Here is a 12,461-nt window from a genome sequence, read left to right on the forward strand (position 1 = left end):
AAGGATGTACACTGTCAGACCTCTGTACTACTGAGCTGTATCATAAGGATGTACACTGTCAGACCTCTGTACTACTGAGCTGTATCATAAGGATGTACACTGTCAGACCTCTGTACTACTGAGCTGAATCATAAGGATGTACACTGTCAGACCTCTGTACTACTGAGCTGAATCATAAGGATGCACACTGTCATACTGCTGTACTACTGAGCTGTATCATAAGGATGCACACTGACATACTGCTGTACTACTGAGCTGAATCATAAGGATGCACACTGTCATACTGCTGTACTACTGAGCTGAATCATAAGGATGCACACTGTCATACTGCTGTACTACTGAGCTGAATCATAAGGATGCACACTGACATACTGCTGTACTACTGAGCTGAATCATAAGGATGTACACTGACATACTGACCTGTACAACGGGGTGCCCCTGAGCGCCAGTGCGGTTGGCTGCTGTGTCTTGTCCCGACATTCTGTCACACACACACACACAGATAGATATAGATAGATAGATAGATAGACAGATAGATAGATAGACAGATAGTATTGAGATTTGTGTGTATTTTGGCTCAGGAAGAAAAAGGGTGTCCACATCAAAATCAACAAAACGTGTTGACATGTGTTTTCGTTCGACTTGATAAACTCACACAATGCATGCACGTTTGAAGACTTCCTGGTTATGAACAGACCAGCACGTGGTGATTTCACTACGTTTATTGAAGAAGAAAATTCTTGAAGAAGACAGGGGATGTCTGGAACTGTGTGAAACAATAGAATGCAGATCGAAGTCAGCTGCTTTAGATAAAATTGGTCCGTTTCAACCATGTTACTTTCAGTTCGACAACCACTTGTTTCTAATAGCAAGCAAAAACATGTCAATTCTCAACTGGCACCTTCCTCGCATCTGAACCAAATCTCTCTGCTCTCTGTGCTACCCTTTCTCTGAAAGCGCTTAGAGCTTGGTCTCTGACCGAGGATAGGCGCTATATAAGTATCCACATCACAATCAATCAATCTATCTCTCTCTCCTTTTCTTGCAGGAGACTGGACGCATCCCACTGAGAGGTTCGGTTTTCTGAAGTTAACTCATTCTGGACGACCAGTCAGTTTTCTCCCTTCCTTTCCCCCCTGCCCCCTCTCCTCCCCACAGAAAGCCCATCCTGGTGTCCAGTGTGTGTCTGAGTGGCTCAGCCTACTTTCGTCGTCACAAATGTCATGTATGTATTTCTTGGTCTCCGTCTGCATCTTCAGTGTGAGAGCCTAAACTGATAACACTGATTTTAATTAGGGGTGTCAGCAGCGTTAAAACGCTGTCATTGTCGCCTCTTTTGTCGTTCATACGGAGAGAGTTAAGTGATGAGGTTTGAACTCCTTTTCCCCAGTCGTCAGTTCGTGAAGCTACCCACTTAGCCACAGCGGTCGGTAACGCAATGGAACTCTCAATGACAACGTGACGTTTCCTGAGCGACAGAAACTCTTAGCAAAGTACGCTGACGTTTTCTTCAGCCAGCGATTGCATAACGCTTACCTTTTTTTATCACACAATAGCGGCCGTCTGATATTCTGTTCAAGCAGTTCCAAAGCGTGCTGTTCCTGAAGGACTGGGCCCAGTGTGTGGTGAGTGCAGCTCTCTCAGTGAATGATAACTCCACCCACACGGGAACAAAGCGTCATTCAGACACACAGGGCTACACCTGCTGACACTCAAAGACGCCGCTTTTGCTGCAGTTCTATGCTGTTCACTGAATGCGCTGCACAAATGAACTGGTGCGCGTCTACCGTGGTGTCTGGAGGAAAATAAGTACATTGTTTTTTGTTTCTTTTTCATCTTCACGTGCAAACTCTGGGTCAAAGTGAGAGAGAGAGATAGAGAGAGAGAGAGAGTGTGTGTGTGTGTGTGTGTGTGTGTGAGTGTGCTCGTTCTTTAATTTAACGTCTTTTCACTTTGAGTGATATTAGACGTGTAACGTGTGTGTGTGTGTGTGTGTGTGTGTGTGTGTGTGTGTGTGTGTGTGGTTTGGGGATAGATATGATGGTTAAAGGGGAATACACAGAAAAAAGGGATAAACCAGCACAATGGAATCAACAATTCGTAAATACCCGCGTAAGAGCAATTAACAAAATAAATAACAATTAAAAAAAATAAATAAATAAATTGATAAATAAATAAGTTCAATATCGGAAGATCGCATCACAGGAAAACTCCTACTGGACTATGTAACAGGGGTTCGGCAATTTCAGTCAAAAGTAATTGGTTGGACATTATTTCTTTTATGTGTGTGTGTGTGTGTGTGTGTGTGTGTGTGTGTGTGTGTGTGTGTGTGTGTGTGGTTCAAGGTTTCAAATGGTTGATGTCAGGTGTGTGTTTGGGACTCTGGCTGAAATGCTATAGAAAGACGTGTGACATCCTGGCTGAAATGCTATGGAAAGACGTGTGACATCCTGGCTGAAATGCTATAGAAAGACGTGTGACATCCTGGCTGAAATGCTATGGAAAGACGTTTGACATCCTGGCTGAAATGCTATGGAAAGACGTGTGACATCCTGGCTGAAATGCTATAGAAAGACGTGTGACATCCTGGCTGAAATGCTATGGAAAGACGTGTGACATCCTGGCTGAAATGCTATAGAAGGACGTGTGACATCCTGGCTAAAATGCTATGGAAAGACGTGTGACATCCTGGCTGAAATGCTATAGAAAGACGTGTGACATCCTGGCTGAAATGCTATAGAAAGACGTGTGACATCCTGGCTGAAATGCTATAGAAAGACGTGTGACATCCTGGCTGAAATGCTATAGAAAGACGTGTGACATCCTGGCTGAAATGCTATAGAAAGACGTGTGACATCCTGGCTGAAATGCTATAGAAAGACGTGTGACATCCTGGCTGAAATGCTATAGAAAGACGTGTGACATCCTGGCTGAAATGCTATAGAAAGACGTGTGACATCCTGGCTGAAATGCTATAGAAAGACGTGTGACATCCTGGCTGAAATGCTATAGAAAGACGTGTGACATCCTGGCTGAAATGCTATAGAAAGACGTGTGACATCCTGGCTGAAATGCTATAGAAAGACGTGTGACATCCTGGCTGAAATGCTATAGAAAGACGTGTGACATCCTGGCTGAAATGCTATAGAAAGACGTGTGACATCCTGGCTGAAATGCTATAGAAAGACGTGTGACATCCTGGCTGAAATGCTATGGAAAGACGTGTGACATCCTGGCTGAAATGCTATAGAAAGACGTGTGACATCCTGGCTGAAATGCTATAGAAAGACGTGTGACATCCTGGCTGAAATGCTATAGAAAGACGTGTGACATCCTGGCTGAAATGCTATAGAAAGACGTGTGACATCCTGGCTGAAATGCTATGGAAAGACGTGTGACATCCTGGCTGAAATGCTATAGAAGACGTGTGACATCCTGGCTGAAATGCTATAGAAAGACGTGTGACATCCTGGCTGAAATGCTATGGAAAGACGTGTGACATCCTGGCTGAAATGCTATAGAAGACGTGTGACATCCTGGCTGAAATGCTATAGAAAGACGTGTGACATCCTGGCTGAAATGCTATGGAAAGACGTGTGACATCCTGGCTGAAATGCTATAGAAAGACGTGTGACATCCTGGCTGAAATGCTATGGAAAGACGTGTGACATCCTGGCTGAAATGCTGTAGAAAGACGTGTGACATCCTGGCTGAAATGCTATGGAAAGACGTGTGACATCCTGGCTGAAATGCTGTAGAAGGACGTGTGACATCCTGGCTGAAATGCTATGGAAAGACGTGTGACATCCTGGCTGAAATGCTATAGAAAGACGTGTGACATCCTGGCTGAAATGCTATAGAAAGACGTGTGACATCCTGGCTGAAATGCTATAGAAAGACGTGTGGCATCCTGGCTGAAATGTTATGGAAAGACGTGTGACATCCTGGCTGAAATGCTATAGAAAGACGTGTGACATCCTGGCTGAAATGCTATGGAAAGACGTGTGACATCCTGGCTGAAATGCTATAGAAAGACGTGTGACATCCTGGCTGAAATGCTATGGAAAGACGTGTGACATCCTGGCTGAAATGCTATAGAAAGACGTGTGACATCCTGGCTGAAATGCTATGGAAAGACGTGTGACATCCTGGCTGAAATGCTATAGAAAGACGTGTGACATCCTGGCTGAAATGCTATAGAAAGACGTGTGACATCCTGGCTGAAATGCTATAGAAAGACGTGTGACATCCTGGCTGAAATGCTGTAGAAGGACGTGTGACATCCTGGCTGAAATGCTATGGAAAGACGTGTGACATCCTGGCTGAAATGCTATAGAAAGACATGTGGCATCCTGGCTGAAATGCTATGGAAAGACGTGTGACATCCTGGCTGAAATGCTATGGAAAGACGTGTGACATCCTGGCTGAAATGCTATAGAAAGACGTGTGACATCCTGGCTGAAATGCTGTAGAAAGACGTGTGACATCCTGGCTGAAATGCTATAGAAAGACGTGTGACATCCTGGCTGAAATGCTATAGAAAGACGTGTGACATCCTGGCTGAAATGCTGTAGAAAGACGTGTGACATCCTGGCTGAAATGCTGTAGAAAGACGTGTGACATCCTGGCTGAAATGCTATAGAAAGACGTGTGACATCCTGGCTGAAATGCTATAGAAAGACGTGTGACATCCTGGCTGAAATGCTGTAGAAAGCCGTGTGACATCCTGGCTGAAATGCTATAGAAAGATGTGTGACATCCTGGCTGAAATGCTGTAGAAGGACGTGTGACATCCTGGCTGAAATGCTATAGAAAGACGTGTGACATCCTGGCTGAAATGCTATAGAAAGACGTGTGACATCCTGGCTGAAATGCTATAGAAAGACGTGTGACATCCTGGCTGAAATGCTATAGAAAGACGTGTGACATCCTGGCTGAAATGCTATAGAAAGACGTGTGACATCCTGGCTGAAATGCTATGGAAAGACGTGTGACATCCTGGCTGAAATGCTGTAGAAAGACGTGTGACATCCTGGCTGAAATGCTATAGAAAGACGTGTGACATCCTGGCTGAAATGCTATAGAAAGACGTGACAACCTGGCTGAAATGCTATAGAAAGACGTGTGGCATCCTGGCTGAAATGCTATGGAAAGACGTGTGACATCCTGGCTGAAATGCTGTAGAAAGACGTGTGACATCCTGGCTGAAATGCTATGGAAAGACGTGTGACATCCTGGCTGAAATGCTATAGAAAGACGTGTGACATCCTGGCTGAAATGCTATGGAAAGACGTGTGACATCCTGGCTGAAATGCTGTAGAAAGACGTGTGACATCCTGGCTGAAATGCTATAGAAAGACGTGTGACATCCTGGCTGAAATGCTCTAGAAAGACGTGTGACATCCTGGCTGAAATGCTATAGAAAGACGTGCGACATCCTGGCTGAAATGTTGTAGAAAGACGTGTGACATCCTGGCTGAAATGCTATAGAAAGACGTGTGACATCCTGGCTGAAATGCTGTAGAAAGACGTGTGACATCCTGGCTGAAATGCTGTAGAAAGACGTGTGACATCCTGGCTGAAATGCTGTAGAAAGACGTGTGACATCCTGGCGTCCCCTCTGTCCACTTCGTTTTTTCGTCTCCCGAGCCCGACATGTTTCTGTCTGCGTGTTTGTATAAAGCAGTCTTTACATGTTAAGTAGATTTATTCCCACGACCTTTTTCCTTTTGTAAGCTGAACCCCAACTTTGTGCTGCCTTTGATCATTTCAGGGCCAGCGGTCTAATCTCAGCCAGTACCTCCTCACATGAGGTGGTCTTGAACATTAGGCCACAAGAAGATTCTTTTCTGTTACTGTATGCGTTGACAGCAAATGCCTGCGGTATCGGCGGACACGACAAAATGCTATTTTTCTCAGACTGAATGGCTGAAAAAGTTATTGAATGCTTACGTGCTTACGTCAACACGTCCAGTAAACAGCAATCCAAAGCCAGGTGGATGTGTGGACTGTGGACAGACGGTCTGAGCAATGAATGAGGGCCATGGTTCATCTTTGTAAGGACAGGTGTTTTCTTGACAGAGAGCCAAAGACAGAGGCAGATATACATGTAGAGAGACAGAGAGGGAAACACAGTCACACACACACACACACACACACACACACACACACACACACACACACTGGAGTGTGTGTGCATTATATGTATGGGAATACAAAAGTGTGAGTGTTAGACTTGAACTATCTACTATGAATGCCATTTATATTGGTATGCTGACAATGGCGTGCACATGATATGTCTGTCACGGCCAGTCATCTGGAAGATAATGTCACATGTTATTTCTATTTCCCTACTCCTCAAGGGAGTCGAGGAGTGAGGGGGTGGGGGCGGGGGGGGGGAGGGGCTCTTATTTTTTCAAATCAGAAATGGATTTGTAGTGGAGATGTGTGTGTGTGTCTTTGTGTGTATGTGTGGTGTGTGAACACCAGGTATACCAAACATGCCCTCAGATATTACACACAAACACCAGGTATATCAAACATACCCTCAGACATCACACACAAACACCAGGTATACCAAACATTACCTCCGACACTCAAACAGAAAGTCAATGCTGACCTCAGAGGCAAGACAAACTGGTTTGACACCAGTCCGAAAGTCAGAGAGAGTGAGAAAGGCTCCTGACAGAATGAGCAGTTATGTCAAAGAAACAGTGTGAAATCCACTGGAAGACTGATAGAGGTATGCTGTGGAAACAGGACAGTGTTCATGTCTGTGTGAGTTATGTAGTTACCCGTGCATGAAAAGGATGACTGTGCCACATGTGTCACAAAGATTGGGGGGGAGCTGGAACGCATTTATTCGTTCCAGAAATTGGAGTTCTCCTGTACCAGGAAGCTAAACACCTTCACCACAGTCATTGCTAACCTTGGTTCTTCTGTGCAAAAGCTGACACTTCAGTGAGTTTCTCATAGAAAGAGAGAGAGGGAAAGAAAGAGAGGGAGAGAAAGAAAGAGTAACATAAAGAGAGGGGGTGGACAAAGAGAGAAAGTGGGTGACATATAGAGACAGAGAGAGGGAGAGAGAGGGGAGGGGGGTTCCAAAGGAAGTAGCCCAGAAGAAGCAGACCAACAACCTGCTGACCTGTGATGAAATGAATGCCATCACCAAGGAACACTTGAAGTGACAGCTCTAAGCCACTGAGCACAGTAATGATGCCTGCCGTCCACTGGGACGTGTGGCCAGTTACACACACCTCTATCAGCCTATACCAGCCTTGTCACAGTGATCCATGACACACACCTCTATCAGCCTATACCAGCCTTCCCACGGTGATCCATGACACACACCTCTATCAGCCTTGCCACAGTGATCCATGACACACACCTCTATCAGCCTTCCCACAGTGATCCATGACACACACCTCTATCAGCCTATACCAGCCTTCCCACAGTGATCCATGACACACACCTCTATCAGCCTATACCAGCCTTGCCACAGTGATCCATGACACACACCTCTATCAGCCTTCCCACAGTGATCCATGACACACACCTCTATCAGCCTATACCAGCCTTCCCACAGTGATCCATGACACACACCTCTATCAGCCTATACCAGCCTTGTCACAGTGATCCATGACACACACCTCTATCAGCCTATATCAGCCTTGCCACGGTGATCCATGACACACACCTCTATCAGCCTATACCAGCCTTGCCACAGTGATCCATGACACACACGTCTATCAGCCTCGTCGCAGTGATCCATGACACACACCTCTATCAGCCTATACCAGCCTTCCCACAGTGATCCATGACACACACCTCTATCAGCCTATACCAGCCTTGTCACAGTGATCCATGACACACACCTCTATCAGCCTATACCAGCCTTGTCACAGTGATCCATGACACACACCTCTATCAGCCTATACCAGCCTTCCCACAGTGATCCATGACACACACCTCTATCAGCCTATACCAGCCTTCCCACAGTGATCCATGACACACACCTCTATCAGCCTATACCAGCCTTCCCACAGTGATCCATGACACACACCTCTATCAGCCTATACCAGCCTTGCCACAGTGATCCATGACACACACCTCTATCAGCCTTGCCACGGTGATCCATGACACACACCTCTATCAGCCTATACCAGCCTTGCCACGGTGATCCATGACACACACCTCTACCAGCCTTGCCACAGTGATCCATGACACACACCTCTATCAGCCTATACCAGCCTTGTCACAGTGATCCATGACACACACCTCTATCAGCCTATACCAGCCTTGTCACAGTGATCCATGACACACACCTCTATCAGCCTTGTCACAGTGATCCATGACACACACCTCTATCAGCCTATACCAGCCTTCCCACAGTGATCCATGACACACACCTCTATCAGCCTATACCAGCCTTGTCACAGTGATCCATGACACACACCTCTATCAGCCTATACCAGCCTTCCCACAGTGATCCATGACACACACCTCTATCAGCCTATACCAGCCTTCCCACAGTGATCCATGACACACACCTCTATCAGCCTATACCAGCCTTCCCACGGTGATCCATGACACACACCTCTATCAGCCTATACCAGCCTTCCCACGGTGATCCATGACACACACCTCTATCAGCCTATACCAGCCTTGCCACAGTGATCCATGACACACACCTCTATCAGCCTATATCAGCCTTGCCACGGTGATCCATGACACACACCTCTATCAGCCTATATCAGCCTTGCCACAGTGATCCATGACACACACCTCTATCAGCCTATACCAGCCTTGCCACAGTGATCCATGACACACACCTCTATCAGCCTTGCCACAGTGATCCATGACACACACCTCTATCAGCCTATACCAGCCTTGTCACAGTGATCCATGACACACACCTCTATCAGCCTATACCAGCCTTCCCACAGTGATCCATGACACACACCTCTATCAGCCTATACCAGCCTTCCCACGGTGATCCATGACACACACCTCTATCAGCCTATATCAGCCTTGTCACAGTGATCCATGACACACACCTCTACCAGCCTTGCCACAGTGATCCATGACACACACCTCTATCAGCCTTGTCACAGTGATCCATGACACACACCTCTACCAGCCTTGTCACAGTGGTCCATGACACACACCTCTATCAGCCTGTACCAGCCTTGTCACAGTGATCCATGACACACACCTCTATCAGCCTATACCAGCCTTGCCACCATTACTTTTATATTTGAGTTTGCCTGTTTGTGAGATGCTGAAACCAAACCCATCAGTGATCCTCTTTTAGGTATCATGAACTTCCCGACCCCCATCGTGTATACGTAGATCACGTGACAGAATTCACCAACCTAGTCTGACCAACAACTGTGCACACAAATGACGACATTTCATTGCACAGTTTCAGTTTTATATCTCACCAACAACTGTACACACAAATGACGACATTTCATTGCACAGTTTCAGTTTTATATCTCACCAACAACTGTGCACACAAATGACGACATTTCATTGCACAGTTTCAGTTTTATATCTCACCAACAACTGTACACACAAATGACGACATTTCATTGCACAGTTTCAGTTTTATATCTCACCAACAACTGTACACACAGATGACGACATTTCATTGCACAGTTTCAGTTTTATATCTCACCAACAACTGTGCACACAGATGACGACATTTCATTGTACAGTTTCAGTTTTATATCTCACCAACAACTGTACACACAAATGACATTTCATTGCACAGTTTCAGTTTTATATCTCACCAACAACTGTGCACACAGATGACGACATTTCATTGCACAGTTTCAGTTTTATATCTCACCAACAACTGTGCACACAAATGACGACATTTCATTGCACAGTTTCAGTTTTATATCTCACCAACAACTGTACACACAAATGACATTTCATTGCACAGTTTCAGTTTCATATATCACCAACAACTGTGCACACAAATGACGACATTTCATTGCACAGTTTCAGTTTTATATCTCACCAACAACTGTGCACACAAATGACATTTCATTGCACAGTTTCAGTTTTATATCTCACCAACAACTGTGCACACAAATGACGACATTTCATTGCACAGTTTCAGTTTTATATCTCACAAACAACTGTGCACACAAATGACATTTCATTGCACAGTTTCAGTTTTATATCTCACCAACAACTGTGCACACAAATGACGACATTTCATTGCACAGCTTCAGTTTTATACCTCGCCAACAACTGTACACACAGATGACGACATTTCATTGCACAGTTTCAGTTTTATATCTCACCAACAACTGTACACACAGATGACGACATTTCATTGCACAGTTTGTTTTATATCTCAAGGTGGTGTCACTGTGTTCGGATAAGTTCATATACGCTACACCATATCTGCTAGGCAGATGCCTGACCAGCAGCATAGCCCAACGCACTTAACCAGGCCTTGAGTGCATGCATATATATATTTGTGTACCTATCCGAGAAGATTTCTTCTACAGAATTTTGCCAGAGGACATCACTCTCTTTGCCATGGATTCTTTTTTCATTTCGCCAAGTGCGTGTTGCACGTGGGACGTCGGTTTATCATCTCGCCAGAACGACTCGTCTCATCATGATGACTAGACCGAATCATCGTCTCATCATGATGACTAGACCGAATCATCGTTTCATCATAATGACTAGACCGAAATATCGTCTCATCATGATGACTAGACGCTCAGTGTGATTTTCCAGAAAAAGGAGAAAGGGCGAGAGCGGGATTCAGCGGGCGGGGGGGGGGGGGGGGGGGGTGTTGGTGGCGTTGTTGATTTTTTGAACAATGGTGTTCCACTATATGTTCCGTGTGAAGGTTTATAAAAGCCTGTTTCGTTTCTATACTCTCACCAGTATGTTGCCTGTCCTGAGAATTTGTTAACCACCCGTCTCTCCCTCATTCTTGTTTGGTGAATAACACAGCTATTCCTGTCTCCCAATCAGTGAGTTACCTTGGTGTCAGTCAACACTGCTATCCCTGTCTCCCAATCAGTGAGTTGCCTTGGTGTCAGTCAACACTGCTATCCCTGTCTCCCAATCAGTGTAGAGCCTTGGTGTCAGTCAGCACTCCTATCCCTGTCTCCCAATCAGTGTAGAGCCTTGGTGTCAGTCAACACTGCTATCCCTGTCTCCCAATCAGTGAGTTACCTTGGTGTCAGTCAACACTGCTATCCCTGTCTCCCAATCAGTGAGTTACCTTGGTGTCAGTCAACACTGCTATCCCTGTCTCCCAATCAGTGTAGAGCCTTGGTGTCAGTCAACACTGCTATCCCTGTCTCCCAATCAGTGTAGAGCCTTGGTGTCAGTCAACACTGCTATCCCTGTCTCCCAATCAGTGTAGAGCCTTGGTGTCAGTCAACACTGCTATCCCTGTCTCCCAATCAGTGAGTTGCCTTGGTGTCAGTCAACACAGCTATTCCTGTCTCCCAATCAGTGAGTTGCCTTGGTGTCAGTCAACACTGCTATCCCTGTCTCCCAATCAGTGAGTTGCCTTGGTGTCAGTCAACACTGCTATCCCTGTCTCCCAATCAGTGAGTTGCCTTGGTGTCAGTCAACACTGCTATCCCTGTCTCCCAATCAGTGAGTTGCCTTGGTGTCAGTCAACACTGCTATCCCTGTCTCCCAATCAGTGAGTTGCCTTGGTGTCAGTCAACACTGCTATCCCTGTCTCCCAATCAGTGTAGAGCCTTGGTGTCAGTCAACACTGCTATCCCTGTCTCCCAATCAGTGTAGAGCCTTGGTGTCAGTCAACACTGCTATCCCTGTCTCCCAATCAGTGTAGAGCCTTGGTGTCAGTCAACACTGCTATCCCTGTCTCCCAATCAGTGAGTTGCCTTGGTGTCAGTCAACACAGCTATTCCTGTCTCCCAATCAGTGAGTTGCCATGGTGTCAGTCAACACTGCTATCCCTGTCTCCCAATCAGTGAGTTGCCTTGGTGTCAGTCAACACTGCTATCCCTGTCTCCCAATCAGTGAGTTGCCATGGTGTCAGTCAACACTGCTATCTCTGTCTCCCAATCAGTGAGTTGCCATGGTGTCAGTCAACACTGCTATCCCTGTCTCCCAATCATTGAGTTACCTTGGTGTCAGTCAACACTGCTATCCCTGTCTCCCAATCAGTGAGTTACCTTGGTGTCAGTCAACACTGCTATCCCTGTCTCCCAATCAGTGAGTTACCTTGGTGTCAGCCAACACTGCTATCCCTGTCTCCCAATCAGTGTAGAGCCTTGGTGTCAGTCAACACTGCTATCTCTGTCTCCCAATCAGTGAGTTGCCTTGGTGTCAGTCAACACTGCTATCCCTGTCTCCCAATCAGTGAGTTGCCTTGGTGTCAGTCAACACTGCTATCCCTGTCTCCCAGTCAGTGAGTTGCCTTGGTGTCAGTCAACACTGCTATCTCT

The 12,461-nt window shown here is 46.0% G+C and overlaps 1 protein-coding gene across 4 annotated transcripts in view; it reads right to left on the reverse strand.

Moving 5' to 3' along the window:
• The window catches only part of LOC143296440 (uncharacterized), a 64,088-nt gene that overhangs the window by 49,303 nt on the left and 2,324 nt on the right, over positions 1 to 12,461 (reverse strand). For 3 of the 4 annotated variants that reach the window (XM_076608391.1, XM_076608375.1, XM_076608382.1), the window contains exon 2: positions 421 to 481. The exons of the other annotated variant lie outside the window; for it this stretch is intronic. In XM_076608391.1, coding sequence (XP_076464506.1) covers positions 421 to 480 — 60 coding nt within the window. In that variant the 5' untranslated portion in view covers position 481. The remainder of the gene's footprint in view (positions 1 to 420; positions 482 to 12,461) is intronic. 4 annotated transcript variants of the gene reach the window in all.

The sequence above is a fragment of the Babylonia areolata genome, chromosome 2 (assembly GCF_041734735.1).
Source record: "Babylonia areolata isolate BAREFJ2019XMU chromosome 2, ASM4173473v1, whole genome shotgun sequence".
In the NCBI taxonomy this organism is placed as follows: domain Eukaryota; kingdom Metazoa; phylum Mollusca; class Gastropoda; order Neogastropoda; family Buccinidae; genus Babylonia; species Babylonia areolata.